The sequence below is a fragment of the Yamadazyma tenuis genome, chromosome 2 (genome assembly GCF_029203305.1).
Source record: "Yamadazyma tenuis chromosome 2, complete sequence".
Lineage (NCBI taxonomy): Eukaryota > Fungi > Ascomycota > Pichiomycetes > Serinales > Debaryomycetaceae > Yamadazyma > Yamadazyma tenuis.
Window position 1 is genome coordinate 1,138,633 of NC_089462.1, and position 24,890 is coordinate 1,163,522.

General features: G+C 40.8%; 15 protein-coding genes across 15 annotated transcripts; 6 read left to right on the plus strand and 9 right to left on the minus strand. All coding sequences in view use genetic code 12, as the record gives it.

The window, feature by feature from the left end:
* Positions 1-172: 172 nt before the first annotated feature.
* On the minus strand, positions 173-2,452 carry RAD53 (Protein kinase protein rad53; the record flags this gene model as incomplete). Its single annotated transcript, XM_006689549.2, has 1 exon — positions 173-2,452. The coding sequence occupies one exon, from the start codon at positions 2,450-2,452 to the stop codon at positions 173-175; it is 2,280 nt and encodes a 759-aa protein (XP_006689612.1).
* Positions 2,453-2,601: 149 nt separating this feature from the next.
* Positions 2,602-4,344, minus strand: PTR2_1 (peptide transporter ptr2; the record flags this gene model as incomplete). The annotated part of the gene is made up of 1 exon (XM_006689548.2): positions 2,602-4,344. The coding sequence occupies one exon, from the start codon at positions 4,342-4,344 to the stop codon at positions 2,602-2,604; it is 1,743 nt and encodes a 580-aa protein (XP_006689611.1).
* A 1,642-nt stretch (positions 4,345-5,986) lies between these two features.
* On the minus strand, positions 5,987-6,988 carry MEU1 (S-methyl-5-thioadenosine phosphorylase; the record flags this gene model as incomplete). Its single annotated transcript, XM_006690278.1, has 1 exon — positions 5,987-6,988. The coding sequence occupies one exon, from the start codon at positions 6,986-6,988 to the stop codon at positions 5,987-5,989; it is 1,002 nt and encodes a 333-aa protein (XP_006690341.1).
* A 134-nt stretch (positions 6,989-7,122) lies between these two features.
* PSN45_001842 (uncharacterized protein) lies at positions 7,123-7,989 on the plus strand (the record flags this gene model as incomplete). Its single annotated transcript, XM_006690275.2, has 1 exon — positions 7,123-7,989. The coding sequence occupies one exon, from the start codon at positions 7,123-7,125 to the stop codon at positions 7,987-7,989; it is 867 nt and encodes a 288-aa protein (XP_006690338.1).
* Positions 7,990-8,119: 130 nt separating this feature from the next.
* DGA1 (diacylglycerol O-acyltransferase 1) lies at positions 8,120-9,571 on the minus strand (the record flags this gene model as incomplete). Its single annotated transcript, XM_066157744.1, has 1 exon — positions 8,120-9,571. The coding sequence occupies one exon, from the start codon at positions 9,569-9,571 to the stop codon at positions 8,120-8,122; it is 1,452 nt and encodes a 483-aa protein (XP_066013841.1).
* A 355-nt stretch (positions 9,572-9,926) lies between these two features.
* Positions 9,927-11,831, plus strand: ORC3 (Origin recognition complex subunit 3; the record flags this gene model as incomplete). The annotated part of the gene is made up of 1 exon (XM_006689545.2): positions 9,927-11,831. The coding sequence occupies one exon, from the start codon at positions 9,927-9,929 to the stop codon at positions 11,829-11,831; it is 1,905 nt and encodes a 634-aa protein (XP_006689608.2).
* Positions 11,832-11,916: 85 nt separating this feature from the next.
* Positions 11,917-12,258, minus strand: PSN45_001845 (uncharacterized protein; the record flags this gene model as incomplete). The annotated part of the gene is made up of 1 exon (XM_006689546.1): positions 11,917-12,258. One exon carries the CDS (start codon positions 12,256-12,258, stop codon positions 11,917-11,919), a length of 342 nt encoding a protein of 113 aa, XP_006689609.1.
* A 290-nt stretch (positions 12,259-12,548) lies between these two features.
* On the plus strand, positions 12,549-12,957 carry PSN45_001846 (uncharacterized protein; the record flags this gene model as incomplete). Its single annotated transcript, XM_066157745.1, has 2 exons — positions 12,549-12,586; positions 12,750-12,957. The coding sequence occupies 2 exons, from the start codon at positions 12,549-12,551 to the stop codon at positions 12,955-12,957; spliced, it is 246 nt and encodes an 81-aa protein (XP_066013842.1).
* Positions 12,958-13,965: 1,008 nt separating this feature from the next.
* GIT2 (glycerophosphoinositol permease) lies at positions 13,966-15,552 on the plus strand (the record flags this gene model as incomplete). The annotated part of the gene is made up of 1 exon (XM_006689543.2): positions 13,966-15,552. The coding sequence occupies one exon, from the start codon at positions 13,966-13,968 to the stop codon at positions 15,550-15,552; it is 1,587 nt and encodes a 528-aa protein (XP_006689606.1).
* An 86-nt stretch (positions 15,553-15,638) lies between these two features.
* PSN45_001848 (uncharacterized protein) lies at positions 15,639-17,489 on the minus strand (the record flags this gene model as incomplete). The annotated part of the gene is made up of 2 exons (XM_066157746.1): positions 15,639-16,953; positions 17,140-17,489. 2 exons carry the CDS (start codon positions 17,487-17,489, stop codon positions 15,639-15,641), a joined length of 1,665 nt encoding a protein of 554 aa, XP_066013843.1.
* Positions 17,490-18,135: 646 nt separating this feature from the next.
* Positions 18,136-19,002, minus strand: PSN45_001849 (uncharacterized protein; the record flags this gene model as incomplete). The annotated part of the gene is made up of 1 exon (XM_006689541.2): positions 18,136-19,002. The coding sequence occupies one exon, from the start codon at positions 19,000-19,002 to the stop codon at positions 18,136-18,138; it is 867 nt and encodes a 288-aa protein (XP_006689604.1).
* Positions 19,003-19,156: 154 nt separating this feature from the next.
* Positions 19,157-20,182, minus strand: PSN45_001850 (uncharacterized protein; the record flags this gene model as incomplete). Its single annotated transcript, XM_066157747.1, has 1 exon — positions 19,157-20,182. One exon carries the CDS (start codon positions 20,180-20,182, stop codon positions 19,157-19,159), a length of 1,026 nt encoding a protein of 341 aa, XP_066013844.1.
* A 59-nt stretch (positions 20,183-20,241) lies between these two features.
* Positions 20,242-22,413, plus strand: PSN45_001851 (uncharacterized protein; the record flags this gene model as incomplete). The annotated part of the gene is made up of 4 exons (XM_066157748.1): positions 20,242-21,237; positions 21,289-21,305; positions 21,687-21,754; positions 21,845-22,413. 4 exons carry the CDS (start codon positions 20,242-20,244, stop codon positions 22,411-22,413), a joined length of 1,650 nt encoding a protein of 549 aa, XP_066013845.1.
* A 134-nt stretch (positions 22,414-22,547) lies between these two features.
* Positions 22,548-23,276, plus strand: AIM18 (Altered inheritance of mitochondria protein 18 mitochondrial; the record flags this gene model as incomplete). Its single annotated transcript, XM_006689538.1, has 1 exon — positions 22,548-23,276. One exon carries the CDS (start codon positions 22,548-22,550, stop codon positions 23,274-23,276), a length of 729 nt encoding a protein of 242 aa, XP_006689601.1.
* Positions 23,277-23,360: 84 nt separating this feature from the next.
* MPG1 (mannose-1-phosphate guanyltransferase) lies at positions 23,361-24,449 on the minus strand (the record flags this gene model as incomplete). Its single annotated transcript, XM_006689536.1, has 1 exon — positions 23,361-24,449. The coding sequence occupies one exon, from the start codon at positions 24,447-24,449 to the stop codon at positions 23,361-23,363; it is 1,089 nt and encodes a 362-aa protein (XP_006689599.1).
* Between the last annotated feature and the right edge of the window lie 441 nt (positions 24,450-24,890).

Consider the following 24,890-nt stretch of genomic DNA (forward strand, 5'->3'; position numbering starts at 1 on the left):
GTATCCTTTTAAGTTATAAATTCTTGTTACTGCCGTACCTAGGAGAAAAAGCTCTTTTCTGTTGGACAAATAGTAGTTAAACTGAAACTAGTAGCGCAAATTTGCAACAAACACAGATTAAATCTTACGAAATCTTCATTATGGTGTCTATACATATACTTTTAGTACGTCCTTATTCTATCCACGACCTTCCAGCGGGAAAGTTCTCTACCTTAAGATCTGCTCTCTTGACCACAGAGTTGGAATTTTCAAGACCTTGTCTTTTCTTTTGCGATCTCAAGGCACTATTGAAGTTTCCACCATTACCAATGACAGAATTCAATACCGAGTCAACTGGCATAGGTCTTAACTTTTGGTCATTAGCATCCTGTTTAATTACCAAAGACTGGTTCACCCTTTTCCCTTCGTTGAACAAACCAGTCTTATCAATAATATGAATAGTGTAGCTTAATCCTTCATGGGTGTACTGGTCTACGAAAAGATCCAACCTGTCCCCATCAAATATCTGGATCTTATTCCCCTTACCAATCTTTCCACCATTGAGAAAGCAAGAATTGGTGCTAAAATCAAGAAGCCATATATCTTCAAGACAATGAGCGGGACTTTCATAAATGCTGAGCTCCATCACCGGATGCCTTCTTCTATTTAACAAACAGTGTATTTTCGACATTCTGTCATCGTTGATGTAAGTGTCACAGGTTTCATTTCTGCCTATTGCGTATGGGTTGATACCTTGTCGTATGACAATAGGCTTATCAAGCATCAGGTCTTTAGTAGGTTCTAGCATGATAAATGTATCAAGAGGCAAGTTTGTGAATTTTTTCTGGGGGCCCTCCATGGGTTGTCCACTTACTGCTTGAGTAGTTGATTGTTTGATAAAACCATTGACTTTCGTGAAATCATCGTTATCTCGCTTGACTGGCTGACTTTGTGGTAAAGGAACCACTCTTTTGGGAACCTTGAATTCTTCTTTCTTTAATGGCCTCATCATCATATCTTGGTCTTGATCATCGATTTGATTGTTGGAGGTGATTGAAATGCCGTTGTCAATCTTTCGTAGTTGCTGAGATTGTGATTGTGATAAACTGAGTCTTTGGGACTGCGAGCCTCCATTGGCGGGAAACTCAAGGTCATCTCCCATGCCATCATCAATAGACTTAATCCATTCGTGGTTCAATGCTTGTTCAGTGGTGAATCTATCTTCTGGTTTTACAATAAGGCAGTTTTTGATGAAGTCAAGTCCGAGCTCACTAACTTTGTACATGTTCAAAGGACTAGTATGGTACTGTCCAGATTTGATTTTAGAAAACATTTGGTTTTGTGTTTTGCCATTAAATGGTAAGTGAGATGTTAACAAAACATAAACCAAACAGCCCAATGACCATATGTCCACCGAATTGTCGTACAATGTATTTGGGGATTGTGATTGGGTCTGTGTCTGCGTGGGTTGTGAGGCTCCATATTTCCCCGTGATTATCTCGGGTGCAACATAGGCTAAAGTACCACAAAATGTTTTCATGAAGGTTGAATTATCACTGATCTTGGCCAAACCAAAATCACTGATTTTCACCACAATTGGATCATCACTCATGATGAGGATGTTGTCAGGTTTCAAGTCCCGGTGACTTATTCCTTTACTATGCACATAATGAATCCCTTTCAATATTTGCTTGGTTATAACTCTGGTGGCCTCTTCACCGATAGCCCCATTTGCTGCCACAAAATCCATGAGGTCTCCACCGGGAACAAACTCCATCACAAGATAGTAGTTATCCAAATCCTCATAAAAGGACTTAAGTTTGACGATATTGGGATGATTCAACTTGCGTAAAATGCTCAACTCTCTCTCTACTTCAACCATACCTCCGCCTGTATTCAAAGCCTTCCGCTTGTTGATAATCTTGACAGCATACGCATCGCCGGTAGCCCTCTCTATAACTTTTTTTACGGTAGCAAACGCTCCCTGACCGATGGTTTCATTATGAACAATAAAATCCTTATATATGCCTTCGTCTTTGATGGTTGAATTGTGGTTACTGGGATTGAACAAGTCAGAGAATAACACCACGAACTTCAATTCATCTTTTCTGACACCATTCCCCACTGATACCTCATCACCTTGGTTGAGCATATAATTAGACCCCTTCACTAGTCGATTATTGTTCAAATAAGTACCATTTGTAGACGTGTCTTGAACCCACAACGTCTTACCGTCGATGTTGAACCAGAACTTGAAGTGTTTGTTCAGATATCGCGTGCTGTTATTTAGTATAAAATCGTTTTCCTGGTTTCTTCCAAAGCTCCAACTCTTCTTGCCGCCGCTTATATTAAAGTCAAAAAAAGTGTATTGCCCAGTGGTACAGATTAGACGGCACAAATGATTAGGATCCGTCGAGGGAGCCTGAGTGCTAGGTGACTGCTGTGTAGGCTGGGTGGCCTGGGTCGGCTCCATCGTTTGTGAGGGTTGAGTTCTCATGCAGTTACAGCCTTTGACTAAGCTTTAGAGGAATCGATTTTCTCTGAACGCGTCTTACAATGTGCGACTCAACTTTTTTTTGGATACGTTTACTTGTACAGATATTCTATATGACATAAAGAGCTTCATACGTTTCTTAATGAATGGGAAATGGAAGCCACAGGGATCAAGTCTTCGGATGGATCTTTGTCGTAGTCTAATTGATTTAATTCTTCTTCTTTATCATTGTAGTGGTGGAAGATAAGCCAAAACAAACATCCAGCAATAAAACAGGCAACGGCTAACCCAGTATAAGACCACACAAATTTAGGGTTTTTAGATGTTGGTGACAAGGCAATTCCAATGGCAGAACCAAAGGCATTGGTCAACAAGTATAAGGAAGTGATAAACGATTTCATTGATACTGGGGCTTTAGTATAAGCATATTCCAATCCAGTGATGTTAGCAAAGATTTCAGATAATCCAATTAATACATAAGCTGGAGTTTGGAGAGCAATATGAATGTGGTTTGGAGTGTTAGCATACTTGGAATTACAGGCCTTTGGCATGTCATAACATGGACCGGCTTTGTAAACGTAGTATTGTAAGACGGCTGCGTATACCATGGCACCAGTTGCCCACATGAATCCAAAGAAGATTCTGGTGATCGATTTGAAAGGAGTGAACTTTCTGATTAATGGGTAGAACACTCTGTCACAAAGTGGCACAAACACAATAATAGCAAGGGAGTTGATGACACTCAAAATATCGTTTGGTAAACCATGCAATTCCATCATACCAGCTTGGGACACAAAATTGTTGGTCATTTGGCCGTAAACAAGCCAGTAAATTGGATAGAAACAAAACAATTTGCAAGCAAAGAAAGCTCTTCTGACTTCGTCCACAAAGTGGTCACTCCAAGGGTAGTTGGCTTCTGGTTTCACAGAAGGTTTAACAGTTTCAAAGTTGAGCCTGTTCTTCAAGGCAATGAAGAGAATCCTGAAACATTTGGCGATGATTTTGTCACCTACAGGAACTTTCACATATTGGTTTCTTCCGAGTACCAAGGCGATGACGGCAAGAAAGAAGAAGCAGAATGGTAACAAATAAGCAGCCCAAAATCCCACATGTTTTTCCAATTGCGTAGTAGCCACAACCGACAAGGAGCCGATGTTGATCATGAAATAAAAAATCATAAACACATTTTGAATGGTTAAAGCTGGGTCAACTACCACTCTTTCTCCCGACTCCATAATCTTGATGTAAGGTTTCTCTTTTGGAACTTGATCAGCAATCAAAGGAGAGACATTAGACTTGACACCACCGGTTGCAATGCCGATGATGATAATTGCAGTGACAAATCCACCCAATGAGGTATTTTTATCAGCCACAGAAGGTATGGAGGTGATGAATAAGATGAAAATACCCACAATGTAGATACCACAAAACACACTAATAGATTTGAACTTTCCCAAGTAGGTGTCGGCAATCCAAGCCCCAAAAATTGGTGTAACGTAACACCAAAACTGGAAAAAGTATGATAAAGCAGTGGCAGAAGAGTTACCTAAGCTCAATACACCAGCCGGAGAATCAGAAGGAGTGTTTTGCATATAGTTTTGGAATGGTGTAGACAATCCATAATAACTGAATCTCTCAGCCAATTCCACTATTGCTACTAACCAGCACCTTATGGGGATTGAGCCAGATATATGTCTTAAAGTCTTCAACTCTTCAGTGGTAGCCTCAACCTTTTCCTCAGTTGACAGTGACTGTGAATCTTCATCAGCCAAAGCCTTCAAGGAACCTGATGAAGCATATTTCTTTTCTTCTTTAAGAGCCGTTTCGTTGACTCTGGGTTCGACAATTTTAGATTCGGACACAGCAGACATTTGAACGAGGAACAAAAATTAAAATTGGTCAAGCTCTGGGGATTATAAATAATTGTGAATTCCGGCACAAGAGCTTGAATATGTCTAATCTGTATCCAATGTGGCAGACTGGGAACCGGAAAAAAGAAAGTACAGTGGCACCTTACTGAAGAAAAACCGCTCTAACGTGAGCTTCCACGTTCCGGGCACATACCGTGACTAAGTAATTGCCGTAATAAAAGGTTGCAATTTCTTACATGTCATGCAATATCTCCGTTTAGGGTTCTATGGGTTTACACGGTATGTCCACAAATAAGCTTTGTCTTCCCCGTCTTTTCGAGGGGTTTTATTATACTCTTGCTTGGTTACGGGTGTGCCATCCAAGTCGCGGCATGAATAACAGCTTCCTCCAAAAAAATGTATGCTCTAAAATGCTTGTAAGTAGTATTAGGTGTGCGCAATTTCTAGCCTGTATAAACGCATAGCGTGCATGCGATGCGATGAGACGGCTGCTTCAACAAGCGCATCAAGGAAACCAATGACGAGTGGGAGGCATCTTCCCACCACAAAATATAGCATCCTACCCTACCACAACTGCCACCTAGCTGACAGGAAATCACAAATTGCCATCAGGATCTTCGGATCTCCGGTCGAGTTGTGGTCGGGCTGAATTAAGGGGTATACTTTGTAGCACAATATGCTATACCGGTACATTGCACACGGCGAAAATGGACCGCCATAGTGCCGTAGGAATGTATGGCATAACTTGAATAGCGTTAGCGTTTTCGCCAATGCCAAAACTCAAACCTAGCAGGTAGGGAAATTCTTAACCTTCTAATTCACTCTGGGCTTTGTTGTTGATCCACTACTAACCAATACCCAGGAATATTATTACGGTGGTGTTAGAAACTTGGCGTGTTTGCCATTAAACTTAGTATGTTTCAAGGCACTCCACAAATTAGGCTTTCGGGCTCATAAGTTCTCAAACCGGGTATGTAATATACAACCAGTGGCATGTTGCGATTGTGGGTAAGTGTTACCCTTGGGCTTGTGATCCCACGATGTAACTGAAAGAATCTGAATCTTTGAAAATTTGGAAATTGTGTCAATTGTGTCGGATGCAGCTCCATTTATATTCGCCATATTTTTGGTGCCGCAATTGATGCTTATCAGAATCGGGGCAAAATTTCACGATTACCGGATAAGAGTCAATGCATGCCACTGAAGCTGGGTAAGGCGGGACCACACTTGGGGCTTTCTGAATAGGGACATCGTAATTTTGTGCATGTTGGTTTACGTTTTACTCTGATTTTCGGTGAATGTAGAGACAACCGTTTGAATGTCTTTTTCGGTGGGTGTTTGAATGCCTTTTTCGGTGGGTTTTTGAATATCTTTTTCTGTGGGTGTATGGGTCAGAAATGCTGCTACATTTGTGTGCATGGGTTCAACCTGAACTTGTGTGTTTTCCATTTTGATATGTGTTCCCTCTTCTTGATGCCTGCGATGGACGGCTGCAATGTATTATGCTTCGTCACATGACCTGTGAACACCTCAAGACACAAACGCAGCAGCTTTTTAAGAGTACTCCGACCTCCATATAAAGCATAGTATGTGTTTTCTAGATCTTTGAACTTCTCTCTACATATCTTAATATATAAGTTGTCTACTGAATAGGCCAGTAGCCAGGAAACAAAAAGTGCATCTTCTCCAAAAGTTCCTTCTTCACGGCCTTAGGGTTTGTGCTAACAGAAAACTTCATTGATCCCTTCAAGTCTTCGCCAATTTCCAGTTTACCAGTTTCAAACTCCTTGGAAATCACTTCAATCAATTTCTCAGCCATTTTACAGGCATTGGCACTATTAGCCTTCAAGTTTCCAACCACAGTTTCTACAGTAACAGGATCTTCATCAACGTTCCAAGAATCATAGTCAGTAGACATGCAAACCATTTGGTACGCTATTTCAGCTTCCCTGGCCAATTTGGCTTCCGGTAAACATGACATATTGATGACCGAGCCTCCAAAAGATCTGTACATTTGAGACTCGGCTCTTGTACTAAACTGAGGACCTTCCATACAAATCAACGTCAAGTCTTCCTTGTCCTTGGTGTGGAATGTTGGTTCTAAGTTTTCCTTGTCAAAGCCTTCCAAGAAACCTTGAGCAGGAATAGCTTCCTTAATAAGCTTATAAAGCTTTAAATCGAAGGGTTCACCGAACATGGCGTGAGCCACGAAACCCTTCTCAAAGAATGTCGATGGACGAATTCCCTTGGTTCTGTCAATAACTTGAGTTGGCAATACGAAATCTCTGGGTTTGATTTCTTGTCTCAAAGATCCCACGGCAGAGAAAGCGACTATAGCCTTAACACCAAGTGACTTTAAGGCAGCCATGTTAGCCCGGCTGGGAACGTCTGTAGGCAAAAGATCATGATGTTGGCCGTGTCTAGCCAAGAAGGCCACGGGGAAGCCATCAGCCATTTCACTAATGGTGATGGGAGAAGAAGGGAAGCCCCAAGGCGTAGAAACGGTCAACCTGGCCACTGGCTTTAAGTTGGGCAAATCATACAAGCCCGTACCACCAATAATAGCCAACTCAACTGGTTTGGAGTATGAGTGAGGTAATTGGGATAATTCAGACATAAGTTTAGGGAATACTTTCTTGACCATTTGAATTCAAGAATCAATTTTTCATTTGTAATAAACATGCGCACGAGTCGTGCTAACCGTTCGCGAAAAAGCGTCCACAGTTTTTCTTCCTTCACTCAAAGGTCATAGGAACAACCTCAAATACACTACGCATAATGTATAAGAGTGGCGTCAAAGCGTTGGTGCGCAATGCCTCCAAGAGAAGACCAGGATTGTCCCAGCTTCGAGCCCAAAGAGATACTTTCAAACCCCCACAGCTGGTGGCTTCTTCTTCCACATCCTCGCCTCCGTTAAAATACGTATCAGTTAAGGAGTTCCCTAAAGCCCCTTCCCATGTGACGTCTATGGATACCAAGGACTTATTTGAAAGTGTCAACATAAGCATAGAGCCGGAAAAAGAAGATCTTTCGGTGAATTTTGAAATTCCTAGAAAGTTCAGCAAGCAGTACCAGTCATCCATATTAAATCAGAGAGACTTGGCTATGATGAAGCAGCTCGACGTGATGATGAACACAGACGACGACAAGGTTATTATGGAAAGCCAAATCATTTTGGGAAACCTCTATAGCGATAGAGACTCATTCTCCAGTTATATCCCCGAGCATCCACTCAAAAAGTCCTTGAGTGGCATGATAAACTTAAACCCTCATTTGAACGATATTGATGACGAATACTTGTGGGATTTGATTCCTCCAGATAAATTCTTTGGGTCTAAATTTTACGAGAAAGAGGGCACATTCAAAGAATGGGAGAAGGAAGTAATGGAGGAAAAGAACAAACTTATTGACCACTTGAAAGTGCACGAAGCCGAAATATCTGATTTTTTACAAAAATACGGGAAGAACAAAAGCTTCTTGGAGAAGAGAAATGGGAGGCTCAGACTCAACAAGTCTTTGATCAAAGCTTACAAGCTTCTCAAATCCAAAAACTTGCACGTAAAGAAAATGGATGGAAATGATGGTGAAGACCTTGAGTTTGAATTTGTTATTGATGATTTTGACATCAAGGATAACAAAAACTAGACCCATACTGTAGCATGATTTAATGACACCACTAACCTCACATACTGTAAATAGCAATTTCGGTATTTTCAGTGTATACACATACTTACCTATATAGTACTAAATGCATAATAATGCCATAATTGTTAATTTATTCTACAATGTTCAACACGACATTTTCGTAGCCAAACTTGCACTTGTTTTCCTCAAAGACCCGCTTCAACTCATCCACATACAATTTGTGGTAGTGATCCAATAGTTCTTGCGGTACTTTGGATCTCTTGAATGACTTCTTCTTGCCGAATAAGTTTTGAAATGATTGCAGTCGTTTCATATGATTTTCTGTTCGTTCTTTTTCACGTTCTGGTTCATACTCCAGCTCGAATTCAGGATGGTCTCTTTTATAATCTTGCACCAAGTTCGGTGGTACATATATAGGCCTTCCGATACACACATTTATAGGATTTCTGTAAGGCAAGAATCCAAAATCGTATATGAAGATGCCTCGGGCACTGAAGAATGGAAGTGTGAAGGAAAAGTTCTTTTTGAGCCACTTCTGGAACGTGTCACCAATGGTTCCCGGTTTCGGCTGTATAATGTTGTAAATATCTGCCTCTCCAAACCCGAAAATTGGTACAAGACTGATGTTTCCAAGCTCAATAGCCAACTTCACAAATCCTTTCCTTTTGTTTAGCACCAATTTGATTTCTTTCGACACATTGCGTTCATTATTCTCCTTAATTATTTCGTCCTCCTGACTTTGTTTTTCTGCTAGTTTCTTGTATCCTATCCCAACGGTCGGATGGTTAGTCACTCCAGAGTTCAATAACGATTCCTGCGCTCCACCAACCACAATACAAACTGAGTTGTCACCATTGTTGATCAAGCTTTTGATGTTTACGGCTGATGCACTTGTCAACCCCAAACTCAACAAGTAATCTCTGTAGAATGGCAAAGTGAATTGGGTATTCAAGGTTAACGGGAAGATATTCCCAATGTTAGGGAGTAATGGTTTGTGCTTTGAAGGATCGTAGAACAAGAACCGAAGAAACCGTGCAGGAGGTTCAAACGCCTCATTACGGAGGATGTTCGTGGCAAACAATCCCATAACTCCCATAGATATAACTCCATGCGGATGGTACCCAAACACGTATCTAGGACCATTGGAAACCGTTCTATACTTGACATTATCGACTTTGTTCAAGCGCTTACCGAGCCCTAAGGACTGGAATACCTTGTCCACTATGGTGGTGGAGTTTTCGTTGATCAAATCCTCTTCGTCGTCATCATCCAAATTGTCTTCGTCCTCAACCACCTCCGAGAAGGTGGGTTCAAATTCACAGGACTTGTGCACACGGATGGGAAAGTAATTAACAAACCATTCCCAAACTATTAGGTTCTTCACCCAGTTTCGGACTCTGTAATTGGCCTTTCCATTTGTAGGGGTATGTAAATCAAATCCGTACCACCAGATAAAATAAGGAAGTATGATTAGCAACCATGAGACCCACCCAAGATACACTAGAAACAAACACAAGGTGAAGAAAAACGGAATGGAAACAGTATGCCAAATGATTCCTATAGTCTCCAAACGTCTGCTCATGGGAATGTTCAATGGGGCGATATTCAAATATCTTTTACTTTTTCTGTTCCTGTTGAAATATAACTCTGATTTGCTTTTGGTCTCAGATGATTCTGTGGAGGAGCTAGAAATGGGTGTGGATGGTAGTGAGATAGGGGTGGCGGACAGGGTTGATTTCTCTCCCAGAGGCACATTCCGTTGCCGCAAAGACATTAGTTCTGATGGTGGATATCAAAATTTCAAATGTTCAAGGAGGAACCCCAATTTTTTGGTATGTGGGATTGATGAGGCAAATCTTACTAGATTGGGAAGTTTTTTTTGTATGTGTTTGCGCACACGCGGGACCAGTCTCGCACTAGCCTACCACCAATATATCATGAAGCGACGGTTGGATGATTTGGATCCTAATCACCAGAAAGCCTTCTACTTTCTTGAGCCCAAGGACTGTAGTATAAATGGCGATGTTCCGTTCTGTCGGCTCAACGCTGGTCTGGAAACGGTACTGGAAGTCGATACTCGATTTGCACTTTTCAAGACCCAGATGGATAACGTATCGAGAGTAATAGAAAACATCCTCCAAAACACCAATAACGAATTGTTCGAAGACTTGCTTCGGTTCGTACGAACTCCGCCCTTACTTCCCACTGCATCCAACTTGTTGATCAAACCCATGCATAAATTGCCAGTTGGGTTTTTACCATTGACTACGAACGCGAGCAGAATATTGCACGATTTCTATGGAATGACTAAAAATGAACCTGTGAAGTTGGTAATTTTGAACAATAAGCTGGGATTTACCAGTATCAAAATGTTTCTTCGGATCCTTGTTAAACAATTAGAAGAGGAAGAAGAAGAAGAAAAACAAAGTGATGAAGACGACAACAATGAGGAAGACGAAAATAACCAAGAAGAAAACAATCAAGAAGATGAGCAGAACGATGAAGAAGATGTGGAGGATATGCCACAAAACAAACTCAACTACAATTTGGATGTCCTCGAGGAGTGGGTCTCTCAGGACAAAAACAAAAACGTGACATTGGTTATTGTCATTGAACAAGGTGACACTATAGATCCACAAATATTTAATCAGTTCATCCAGAACATTTATAACTACGGCAAGAAAGTGCCTATAAAAATACTCATAGGTACTGGAACAAATAACATCCAGCAGTGGGTTTCGAGTAACATAACTACCGAGTTCCGTTTGTTGCTTGACACTTATAAGTTTAGAACTGTCACCAACGAACAGCTATTCAGAGACATATTGTATGCAGTGGTGATTCGGGGTAAGCTAGTGTTGGATGATCAGCTTATGACCATTATATTGGCTAGATTTCATACCGGTAATAATTCGATCCACGCATTGATAAATGCGTTTAAGATGAGTGTAATGGCCCATTTCTATCAGAATCCCTTTTCAAGACTTGCAGTAGATACAGTACAGGAGAAAGATGTGAAGATGCTCAGGCATTTACCGTCTTTCAAGAAGTACATTGAATTGCTTCTCCAAAAGCATAAGCAGGGACTCTGCGAGAAGTCCGAGATCAAGATGTTATTAACCGATGACCATTACTTGATGAAAACATTCAATAATGTCAAGGACCAGTTTGTGCTGTTCCAATCACTGATAGGAGCTACAATCGAAGAAATCCAACATTTGAGCCCGAATACTGATAAGTTTGAATTATACAATCTTATTCTCCTGGACCGGTTCCATAATTCCAAATTGAGCAAGGCCAATAAATACAAGATCAGCAATAATTTTACAACCAACACTGTTTTCAACGAAGTGTTTATCATTTCGTTCCATCAGTGTGGCCAGCTTCCTAAATTGGAAGAAAACTATGATAACTTGGTGCTTCAGCTATTAAGACCAAATATGAGGAGAATTTTAGAACAGAACATGACTGATTCAGCTCCATATTTGGATAATGAGCTCACACGATGTTCAGGATCTGGAAATTCGGAGCTAGTAATGCCGAAACTTTTCAATTTACTAGTAGAAGCTCCATCTACCGTCAACCACTATGAATTCTTCATGGCTTTCAAGCAATCACTCAACAAAGACAAGGTGATCAAGGAATTGAAGGAAAGTATCGGTAAGGAAGCTTCTTCTCGGCTCACACAAATCCTAGATAACTGCGCTGAGGATGATAAAGAGTGGGAAAAGTTGATCTACTCTTGGTTCTTGCTGACTTGCAATGAGCTCATTATGGTCGGGTTGTTCAGAGAAAAGCCCAGAGGCGACCATTTCGAGAAGAACATCTGGAAGGGTTTATAACCCCAAATACGCATATAGTGTGTACATTACTTAAATACACGTCGAAAACTTGCCCAGCAAGGTGTAGCTAGGGAATCTGACTTTCCTAATCCTTTTCCTTTTCACCAATCAAAGCATTCATTTCTTCATTCAACTGTTTGGCAGCACCTTCACCATCACCAGGATGGAGTTTCTCTTGCACTTGGTCGGGAATTTGTGCCTCAGTTTCCAAGACATCTTCAGGCTTGCCAACATTGTCTTTGATATCACTGTAGTAGCTCTTTAACTTTTCATTTGTTTGCTTGAATAACTCAGTATTCTTCAAATGCTCGTGGGACGACACAGATAAAATGACTAAAAACACAATCAAAACAGCAAGAATGCCGGCAGTGATGAGCTTCTGCGTCCGGAAGAGTTTCTTGCTTATGTTTGTGGAGTTTGCAACCATGGTTGAGAAAGGTTAATTAGGAACGGGTTGAAGCGGAACAGTGAGAATCCGACAGGTGATGAGAAATGCGACTGCGATAAACCTCCGGCGTGTCTGAACAGATATATAGCCTTGCCTACTAAAATTGGCGCCAAGGCCACCACTTTGGTAGTTCACGGGCCCTTGGTGCTGTCAATGCAAGGCGCGTCTATTAGAATCAGTTAAATCCGGTCGACCTGATACTATGAGAGATTGAAACTACTAAGCCAGTGTCCGTTGAATTTGGTACACTCATAGCACCACTCATATTCATGACCAAAGCCCTCAAGCAATCTAACAGCTACTCCAAGTGACAATTAAGGGACTTGTATATATTATTTTCCCAGGTGTGAGCGGAAATGTGGTTATCTCTGAGTGATGATCTCGACTGCATGCCTAGAATGATTTATCCTGGCACAGGAATCGTTGTATGCTTCATTCTTGATGACTTCGGTACTGAAACATTTGCACAGAGACAACGAAGAAAGGAGAGAAGGGGAAGGGGAGGGGAAGTTGAGAAATGAGAAGAACGGAAGAAAGAAGAAGAGCGGAAGAAAGAAGAAGAACGGAAGAAAGAAGAAGAACGGAAGAAAGAAGAAGAACGGAAGAAAGAAGAAGAACGGAAGAAAGAAGAAGGAAACGAAAGAAGCTTTAAGGAATAATCATGTGACTACGGTCTAACAGGATATTTTTGCTAAATGTGGCAATAAGCACCCGAGGGCTCTATTTTTCACCATTCATATCTGAACTAAACCCAATCGAAAAGCTCTAATTACAATTCAACAGTAGAGAGATATTAAGCTCTAGGCGGCAATTCAACTCCTGTAGTCAATGTATAAAATAGTCTTAACTATTCCGCCAATCCTTAATTTGCCAATTAAGACAACCTCTAATTTAACAGTGGTGTAAAGTTATTTACCGTACATCTCTGGTAGGATCGGATTTGGTCCTGCTTTGGGGATATGAGCGCACGGCGCTTACCACTCCCCATTCCACAAACTAGACGGAGAAACGAGGAAGGAAAACGCCGAACGATTGCTTGACATGTATGCAGTTGTGAGCCCTGTAAGAGGTACTTGAATTGAACCAAGCCTTACTCATCCCACCATGTATGACAGGTGGGTAAGACCTGCCTAATTGAACTAAAGGTACATAGGCACTTGCTTTTATTTTAACAATTATTGGCTGAATAAGTTTTTCCATTGAAACGAAAATGCAATAAGAATTAGAAACTAAAATTCCCCAGTACTTCCCCATGTAGAAAACCTCGTTTCCTATCAACGTTGCTACACCAATCAACGTTCTCGCAGTCTAACTTGTAAGTCGATCGGTGCGCATGCAGAAAATTGAAGCCAAGGAGTGAAATTTGATAGGGTGATGGTGGGAGCACCAGTATGGTTAACGAGATGCTGCGGCAAATAGTACGATGCATAGGCTATTGTTGGATATAAATGACCGGGGTACCGGAGCCTAACACGGTATGTTTATTAGCACACGTTTTATTACGCACGGCAAAAAGCCCTATGCTACAGGAAATGATTGTCCTAATTGAGGCATGAGGCGGACGTGCCATACCCAAAAGACGTGGCTAAATGTTCCTGATAGCGATAAAGCTTGAATGCCCCAACCTACAAATTGATGCCAGTTCCCCATTCTGACCAAAACTGTAACTGAAATTTTCTCTTTAACATGGCGACTAGAGATCTTCCAAAATCGTTTAAACAGTTATCGACTGGCTGGATCCAACACTTGGATAACGAGATTACCTTCAATAGGAAGACACCATCCCAAATAAAAGAGGAAGAAGATCCCAATTATGTGCGTAAGGTTAAGATGAAAAATTTATGGCCAGCCTTTTGTGCTGGTGCCGGTTTATTCTCTGAAGGTTATGTGAATAATTCCATTTCCACCGTGTCTACCATTTTGTCCAGAATTTATGGAACAGCCTATTCTGAGTCCAATGCTATTTCTAACGTCTCGTCCATTGCCTTTGTGGGTATCGTTCTCGGACAATTAGGTTTTGGGTATGTTTCTGATCATATCCACAGAAAAGGAGGTATGTTAGTTGCCAACGTCATGTTGATTTTCTTCACCTTGTTGACAGCCGTTGGTACTTGGGGAGCTCATGGGTCTCCTGGTGGTCTTTTTGCCGCATTGACCACTTTCAGATTTTTCTTAGGTATTGCTATTGGTGCTGAATACCCCACGTCTTCTGTGATCGCTTCTGAGTTTGCCAACCAATTGCCTTCTGGTCATAGAAACAGATACTTTGTGTGGTTCACCGATTTCATGATTGATTTTGGATTTGTGGTTTCTGCTTTTGTACCTTTGGTGTTGTTATGGATCTTTTCAACTCGTCACTTGACAGCAGTCTGGAGATTGACCTTGGGTTTGGGGGTCTTCCCTCCTCTTGCTTTGTTTTTTATGAGATTGAAAGTAGCAGACTCCGATGCGTTCAAGAAAATGAACATTAAACGGGTCAAGAAAGTTCCATTCCTCTTGATTGCCAAATTCTACTGGTTCAGATTGTTCATTGTTTCCTTTATCTGGTTCTTGTACAACTTCTCTGTCTACTCATTTGGTACCTATTCCAGTTATATTTTTGCTCAAATCATCCCTACTGACGCTGATGGGAATGCTGACTTGTACAAGACGTTTGGTTGGAACGTTGTATTTAACTTATTCTACATCCCAGGTTCATTTTTGGGTGGTTTGATGGCTGATTACTTTGGTCCCAGGTTGACATTGGCTATCGGAGTGGGATTACAAGCTGTTGTCGGGTTCATCATGGCTGGTTGTTATGATTCTTTAGCCAAGCATATTGCTGCCTTTATTGTGGTTTTCGGAATTTTCTCTGCTTTGGGAGAAGTTGGTCCTGGTGATAACATTGGTTTATTGGCATCCAAAACTTCAGCCACTGCCATTAGAGGAGAGTATTATGGGATTGCTGCTGCTTGGGGTAAAATCGGTGCTTTCGTTGGTACCTGGGTGTTCCCTGTTATCATTTCCCACACTGACGGTGTTAAGACCCCAATTTTCATTTCTTCTGGTTTCTGTGTCATTTCTTGTATTTTGGCGCTTTTCTTTGTCCCACCTGTTGGTCAGGATGCCATTAACAAGGAAGATGATGACTTCCTCAACTACTTGGTTGACAACGGTTTCGATGTTTCTCAATTGGGAGAAAGCGTTGAAATCGATGAGCAAGCTCAAAAAGAATCCGAAGGCGACAGTGATGTACAAACAGTCAACGAGATTCTTGATACCAAAAAGCAGTAACTGTTCAGCAATCATTTCTAATATTATCATATGTACAGGTATAAACTTAATTCAATTCAACTGTGTCTATATATTTCTCTCAAACGTTATACCTCTTGCAGTGGGGTTAAATCGAAGTTAAAAAGATCATTTGGAGCTTCTCCTTCGTGTTTTACGTATTCTTCGTCATAATACATGTCAATGAGGGTCCTCGCTATCCAAAGTTTATCGTACTTGATGAAAACAGCCAATTTCAGATCACTGTCACAATCACAATCGGACTTGAGTATGTCAGATACTGTAAATACATCCAAATTAGCTAAATAGTCAGCTTCATGCATGACTTCTGGAGGTTGGAAACTACTCATCATTCGTTCTACATCGGCTAAACATAGTTTGAGCCGGCAACGCTTGGCCTTCTCCGAATCCACTGGGAGAGTCTTCCCTACTCCCAATGTCAGGTTCAAATTTTTCAATGTAATCTTTACCAACATGTTGGCCATAGCATATTCCTTACTGAAACTGATCAAGCTTTTGACTCTTTTAAGCATTACCACCTTAATCATTCTGAACCACTGCTTCATTCGAAGGTACAATATATCATTGTCTTTTCCATGTTCCTCCATTGTTAACATACTATACTTGATTCTGATGAGTAAGCTTAATGAAATGCAAATGATCATATAAAGCAATTTGATAATCCAGGGATTGTAGACCAGGGTGAACATTTCAAGGTAGAGAGCACTTTTGGGTTTGAAAGAGTCACCATCTACTTTACCTAGTTCGTCGAACGTTGTAAAAACACAGCCTATTAAAGACTCTTTAGACTCTTCAAGGCTACCTTCTTCTTCAAGTTTGAGGTAAGCACTGAACTGGAGTAGAGCAGTAAGCATCCTGCCTAGTATGAAGGATCTGACTTTTAAAAAGGTAAAGCTCCCAGACACGTCGGAATCATGAATAGATTCGTAAGATCCCAGGTAATTCCAAAAGAAAATCTTCAACAGATTGGCGTATTCATACAAGGTTACACCTCTGAATTCAGAGTTCACCCGTTGAGCAGGTTTAAGCAGTTCATTAACTACTTTTGTGATTATTTTGGCATACCCCATCCCATCAATACCTTTCTTCTCATTAGTGGCATTTCTGACATTCATGCAGTCAGCTTTGAACCTGGGGAACTTTGTGTCATAGTCGTAGATCAAAGGTTTCAGTACTCTCCAGTACATCATAGAATCGCATGCAATTGAATAATATGTAAAAAACCATATTTTTCTACGCAAATGAACGGTTTTTGCATCCATATGCTCCATCGTATAAACCTCTGGGTCTCTGTTCAAGCCTAAAGTGTAACATAATTCCAAAATTTGGTTCTTGAGGGTTTGATCTACCAAAAAGGAATCTTGTATCTCAGGTGATATGTCCCTACAGAAATGATAAAGAAGAAGTGCTTGAAGCAATGGTAGTGATGGTCGTTTAATAATGCCGTGAAGATTGAAACATTCTTCAACAACTTCCATTATCTCCACGCACACATGCTCATCAAGATCTGGATCAAAATGCTTGCAGATTATTGAATCAAGGTAGGTGTATCGAAGCATTAAAAGTGACAGGGCAATAACTGCGTAATCTGTTTTTGATGTTATGGTCACCTCCACAATCTTATTCTTGGTGGCATTCTCTAAATTGAAGATTCTTTTAGTAGCCTCTTCAAGACTGACCTCATCAAAAATAGGTATTAGAATATGAGTCTTAGCGAAGAATATGCTTTGGTACTTCATCAATTGTGCCTGAGAAGGTACCACTTTTTTCAATCGTTCAAGGAAACTATATGTTCTCAATAGCGGATCCGGGTGATATGTTACGCCTCTTTGCAACGCCTGTGGATGCACTTTTTGCTTTGTTTCATAAATGCTTATTAAGCCAGATTCCACCTCGCAGTAATCAAGACTGTTATTCATGTTGTAATTCATTTCCAAGTGTTTTCGGGAAAGTGAGTTGAGTCCTATAAAAGACAGTGAAATCAAGGTTTGGTTAAATTTCTCTATACCAAATTTGTAAGCCCAGTACTGGCTTATTATTGTGGCAGTGGGGTCTTTGGGATCAAGTATTTGAAATGGGTAAAGATTGGACAGAACCAAAACTGAAGCCAATGCTGTCGGCTCAGGGACAGGATCTTGCTTGAGGTAGATAGTACCGTAGAAGACTTCGGGATTCAGAGAAATAGAAAACTCATCCACGACATAGGAACAACTATCATGTAATCCTAGTTTAATACATGAAGTGCACGGCCTCCTTCTATCGCATTTATTTTTCCGTTTCCGACAACTTAAACAAACAACAACTTTTCTGTTTCTTTTCCTAGCCGGCTGACTCATGTGAACAGTGATGTGTATAGTGATTCTATGCGTGCCTTATCTGCGTGAGGAATTTCTCGCGATCAAAATTTCCCTGTCAGAACTCCGATGGGTGTATGGGTCAGAACTTTTTGCAGCTAAGTTCAAGTGTAGAATTAAGCCTATACGTATTGAAGAAGATGAGAACAAGATATTTAATTCAAGAAATTCCTATAGACCAAAAGACCAGAAACAAAAAGATGTTTTGGTCTTATGTGAAGTCTCTTAGCTTGACAAGAGGATGTGTAGAAATGGATTTCAAGTCCGCATCGGTGTCACCTGACGTACTGTCAGATGGTGCAGCTGTCTCGATGATATTGCTGAGCACCAAGTTGTTCACTAGCTCTCGGCGCACGGTATCCAATTCTCGAATATCGATATACTGACCAGAAGTGGAGTTTTCAATCAATAAGTCTACAAATTCCGCCAACCACTCCACTTCTTCGGTTCCAGCAACAGCGTCAGAAAAGGAGAAATACTTCACAATAATTCTGTGCAACGACGTGCGAAGAAGTGTCAATATGTCTTTGCACTCTTTTCTTTTGGCATCCAACTGGAGTCTCACTTTGTCTTTTATATCACTTTCTTGATGTAGTGACTGCTGCTGTAGCAGTAAGAGTTCCGTCTTCTTTGTAGATATCACTTCGTCTATGCGTTCTAGTAGCTCGCGGTAGGATCTTTCTTGGGCTTGCAATTGTCCTATCGCTTCCGTTTGGTATTTATTCTCGTTCACGAGCGCGTTATGACTTCTGATTTGATCTGTTACCAACTCATCCAAAATCGTATTGGTGGCACTCTCGTTGATGATATCGGACTTATCACTGAAGAACAACACTTTATTGTAGGTTCTATAACGTGCAATAACCTCTCGTTTTCGTTCGTATTCAGCAAACTCAATGTGGTACGGTTGGGTGGACACTAGTGATTTCTGAAGCTTTTCGATCTGCTCAGTGGCCTGTTCTTGGAATCTGTCTATAATGTCCATACTGTCTTCAACTCGTCGTTGGTAGGTGTCATTGACTATGGGATCAAAGTGATCCACATCTTTGAACAATTCTCGTAGCTTTTCTAGTTTCATGGAGTGAGATGTATTTTTCGCATTCACAAAGACGTGAATAATAAATATTATGCTATTATGCTATGTATAACTGGCCAAGGTGAACACAAAAGCTAAAAGCCGAGACCTCCCGCTTCTATAAAGTTATGCTTCTGGTTGTGCTTTAAGAGACACTCTAGATTATCTCCAACTCACAGTTCAACTCTCTAGATATCTCACCCAACTTCTCCATTTGCTTCGATACGTTTGTCTCTGAGCGACGCAGCAATACTGACCACGCTGCAAGAAGGTCGAACCTGTACTCAAAAACAAGTTGTTTTGCCTCTGTCTCTGCCTCATCAAATGCACTTAGAATGGTGTATTGTAACTCTAGAACCTTCTGTACTGTCAATGGGCTTGTCTCTAGTAAATATGGACTTGTGATCATCTGATTGAGTATGAAGTTGAGCCTATTCAATCCCACGAGTATTTGAGGCCCAAGTATGTTTGTGAGCTCAAAGAGCATTTGTAGTACGACCTTTAAGTGATGAGATTCGCCATTTCTATTGAACTTTTTATCCAAAGAGAGCACCATTGTCCCTAGGAGATCGACCAAGCCGTCAAACTCCAGCTTTAAGGATAAAAATAATGCAAACGAGATTCTTATTAATTGGTCGACTTCTTCTCCCTCATTGTTAACAAGTGATAGATATATCTTCAAATTATCCATGAAAAGTTCAGTTAACCCTGTAGACTTAAAGTCTATTCCTTTATCTACCGCCTTTTGAAGTAACTCGCATGCCATAACCTTGACAGCCACCAAATGGTGGTCCATTAAATTGAGAATCTGAGCAGTTATTATACTCCAGTTGCGATGATGAGGATACATCTCGATCAATGTGTACACCACCGATATGACTCTCAAGTCGGTGTGTTCCTCCTCCATACCCACCTTCACATTCAATCCTCCTATCAGGTTCTTCTCTATGGGCTTTAAGTGCCTAATTAATTCTGAAACATACTCTGGATGGGCCTGGATTAACGGCAAGAGTGATTTGCTGATTTGTAAAGAAGACCATGGTGTATGGGGATTTAAGTGATAGCTGGCAACAGCAAACAGGTTAAAGGTGGGATTTGTTTTGAGAATAGTTCTTGTATCTTCAAGCGCCCCAAATATCTCTGAACTATTCTGTGGTTCAATGGTATATCGTATATTCACCATAGTTATTCTTGCAGAAAATATTCGCATTCTGAAGTTGATTAGATTCAACTAAACTGATGATGAAAACCATTCACCACCAGAAACTAGCTCACATTACGACTAGAGCATTGTCAAAGACTCCCAGCAGTTCGCTTCCTTTGATTGTATCCGAAGAAGTACAACAGGCCTTGGCTCAAAACAAGCCGGTGGTATCTCTAGAATCAACCATTCTCACTCATGGGTTCCCCTACCCAGAAAACCTTTCATTAGGCGAACAGTTTGAGAAGGCCGTACGCCAAGAAGGAGGGGTGCCGGCAACCATTGCATTTTTGAAAGGGGTGCCGCACGTTGGACTTAGTTCTCTGCAATTGATAGAATTAACAGAGAATTCCAAAACGGCTGTTAAAGTTTCTCGCCGTGATATAGGCCATGTTATGGCCAAAAAATTATATGGTGCTACCACAATTGCTTCAACAAGCATTTTGTCATGTATGGCTGGGATCAGTGTTTTTGGTACTGGTGGTCTTGGAGGAGTTCACAAAGAAGGTCAATTCACCATGGATGTTTCCAACGATTTGGTAGAGTTGGGAAGAAACCCAATCACAGTAGTATGTGCCGGGCCAAAGTCTATCTTGGATATTGGACTCACTATGGAGTACTTAGAAACTCAAGGGGTGTACGTCACTACTTATAACGAGTTTAAGGATCCAATTGACACCGTTGAAATTCCTGGGTTCTACGCTCGTAAATCAGGAATAAAGTCACCTAATGCATTTGAGTCATTTGGTGAGATAGCTGATATCATTCGCCATCAGAGGCTAATGAACTTGGAGTCTGGAAACTTGGTGTGTATTCCACCCCCTCTGGATTTTGCCATGGACTCTGGAGTCATAGGCAAGATCATTGAGGATGCCTACGAAGAAGCAAAACACTTGGGTATCAAGGGGAAAGAGATTACACCATTCTTGTTGTTGAAGATCGGAGAAATGACTAAAGGAAAGTCCCTTGACTCGAACAAGCACTTTGTGTTGAATAATATCAAGTGTGCTACTAAAATCGCTCTGGAGTTGACTAACGTAAGTACCAATTGAAATTTTGTTTATGAATTTATACTGATGTTTCCACAGCTAAAAGATGATTATATGTCAGCTCACCAGCCAGCTCCTCCGGTGGATTTTCAAAAGCCTGTCAAAAAAGTGTTGCATTCCCGTGTGGATACTATTGTAGTCGGATCTGTTGCTGTAGACACAATCTCAAAACTTGAACCAAACCACCATCTTGAAGATTCAAATCCGGGGGACACTATGACTTCAATTGGGGGAGTTGGACACAACGTGGCTCTCGCGAGTTATTATTCTGGAGGTAGAACTCTACTTGTTCTGTCTGTTGGAAATGACCAGATGGGAAAAATGGTTCAGAATGATATGCAAATTGATACTTCAGGACTACGCGTGGAAGTTGATAATAGAACTGCTAGCTATACATCTGTTCATTCTCTGGATGGTGAACTAATAATTGCTTGCAGTGATATGACAATTGTGGAAGAAGACCTCACAGACCATGCCCTCAAACATATAGAGGCATTCAAGCCTAGTACAGTAGTTTTGGACTGCAATCTATCGTTGAAGACTATTAATAACGTATTGGCACACGTCCAAATATCCAGTGGTCGAATCATAATAGAGCCAACCTCTTTGGTCAAATCAAGAAAAATTGGAAGCTTGAACCATCCTGTTGACTTGATTACCCCCACAGTCAATGAAATGAACGCTATTTATGAGTCAATTGACCAAAACGGCAGGTTTAACGACGATTGGTTTGAAGTTATAGACACTTTGAAACTCGATGATATCCAAAGATTCATTCTAAAAGGTAAGCTTTTAGAGCTCTACAATGAAGGTATAATACAAAAATGCTTCAGAATCCTTCCATTTGCAAGAAATATCCTATTGAAGCTCGGAAAGCATGGCGTTTTGACACTTGGCCAAACAAAAGAGAGTATATTTATGGCTGCAAGAAAATCGCAAATTCAAACCGCAAACTTCTACATTGACTACTATCCAGTTCCTCCAGAGAATGAAAACTTAGAAATCGTCAACATGACAGGTGCGGGAGATTCAATGCTTGGATACCTCATCAGCCACTACCGGACTTTGGATAAAGAAAAGCTTATGAGGAACTGCCAGCTTGCCAGTGGTCTCTCCATTTCGCACGCTGAAGCCATCAATCCTCACCTTAAAAATATCCAATGAACAAGCACCACTGAAGTGGAATAACGTGTAGCATATAATAGAAAGAAACAGGGAATGGTTCAATTCTTGCAAAGCTTAAAATAAAGTGAAAACTCTTTTCGGTGCGACAAATAGGAACTGGCGATTTGATAATCATGTTCAAGGCATTCAGAAGCTTCAATACGAATGTCAAGGTCTTTACTGGCGTTGCCGGTGCTTTGGTGGGTGTACAGGCCCTTAGTGTATACAATCCTATATACTTAGAAAACTTAAAGTCCGTTTTGGTTGATAACAGTATCGATCCGTTTCCTACGAAGCTCTCCAATTATCTGATGTTAGGCCACGGTGTGAGATCAGTTACATTCATCGGCTTCAAAGTGTATGGTGCTGCTATTTACGTCAAGGACTCGGACAAATCAAAGGTCAAAAGTATTGTCAGTGAAAGAGGTTTTGAAAAATTAGAAGATGTTGAAGAGTCAACCGAATTGATCTCAAAAATATGTGACAGTGTTGACTTCAAAGTACGTATTTGTCCTGTCAGAAACACTGATTTCAACCACTTGAGAGACGGATTTGTTAAGCTGATTTTGTCGAACCCATTATCGAAGAATAATGCTGCTGTTGGAGCTGGTTTAGACGAGTTGAGAACTCTTTTCAAAGGATTCAAAGGATCTGTACCTAAAAATCACATTTTGTTGTTACAAACAGATAAAGGCAAGTTAACCTTCACTTACGAAAATACCAAGACTGGAGAGATCAAGGTCTTGGGAACGGTCAACGAGCCATTGGTGAGTAAATTGTTACTCATTAGTTATCTTTCCAGTAGAAAGCCTCTTAGTGAACCTTTGAGAAAGAGTTGTGTGGAAGGAATCAAGAATTTGTAAATAGTAACTTAAACCGTTCATCCAAAATGTATTTATTGTAAAAAGCTAATGTACGGAAAAAAATGTATGTGGAATGTCAAGGGTTTACATAATAATGGCCTCCTTTTCAACGTTAGAACTAATAGACTTGTGAGGCAAGACCTTGGCACCGTTGACATAGATTCCTTCTTTCACTTCAACGTCATCACCCAAGACAGTAACACCTTCAGTTCTGGCCCATTTACCGATTCTGGAGTTCCATCCAACAATGGTGGACTTAACCCAAGCATGGCCATGGACAACTGAGTTAGCCAATAATACGGATCTTTGAATTCTGGCACCCTCACCAACAACTACATTTGGCCCAATAGTGACATTAGGACCGATTAAAGCAGATGGGTGGATCTTGGCAGTTGGGTCAATCAAAACATTTCCTCCGTAGACAAACTTCTCGTTAGATAACTTTTCTGGTTGTCTCTTAGACAACGAGTTCAAGTAGAGACAAGTACCGGACAAAAAGTCCTTTGGTTGACCGACATCCATCCAGTAACCTTCCAAATCGAAAGAGTATAATTGTTTCTCTTCAACCAAGATTGGGAAAGTTTCCTTTTCGATAGAAGTTGGCTTCAAGTCAATCAAATCGATGACTTCTGGGTTCAAGATGTACAAACCAGCATTAATTCTGTTACCAACAAATTCGACTGGCTTTTCAACAAATCTGTCAATCAAGTTAGGAGTATCTCTGTCATGAACAATAACCCCGTATTTAGAAGGTTCATCGACTTTGGTAGCGACAATAGTACCTTTACCACCGTGGTTTTTGTGGAATTCAGCCAACTCCTTAAATGGGTAGTCACAAATGACGTCAGAGTTCAACACAAAGAATGGAGAATCATCTTTCTTCAAAGTCTTTTCAGCCAACTTCAATGGACCAGCAGTACCCATTGGTTCTTCTTCAAGAGAAAATTCAATGGTGACACCGTATTCTTTCTCATATTTCTTTAAAGTACCAACCATAACTTCAGGCTTGTAGTTAACAGCCAAAACGATATCAGTGACACCAGCAGCGGCCAAAGCTTCAATTTGGTGCAAGATCATGGGTCTGTTGGCAAATTCAACCAAAGGTTTTGGGGTGGTCAAGGTTAAAGGTCTCAAACGAGTACCATATCCACCGACTAAAATTAATCCTTTCATTATTATATGTGGGTATCAAAAAAAATTAGTGTAAACTAAAGTCAAAGAGATTGAAAACAAAAGGGCGAAGTCAACGACTATTTATATTTACAGCAAAGCGAAAAATGCGTTGGCGAACGGACGCCAATTTGAAAATTTTTGAGGTTGTAGAAAATCCCTAATGCGTTGGGGAAGGCTGGCTGCTACTTAAGCGAGCTGTTAGAAGCTGGGGACCTGTCAAAGATATTTCAATCAACTAGATATAGCCACAACTATAAAAGCAGTTCAGCCCGTTCACTCACCAATGACTTCCTCGAGTATTTACCTCAACTACCTGGTCTGCTATAAACGCAAACACGGGATTCAAAAATAGGAACCACAACACCTAATTTAGCTGGCCGCGCACGTTTGTACTGCTACGTGGTATTTTGGCCCAGGTTGTCCCATCCCCAGTACCAACGT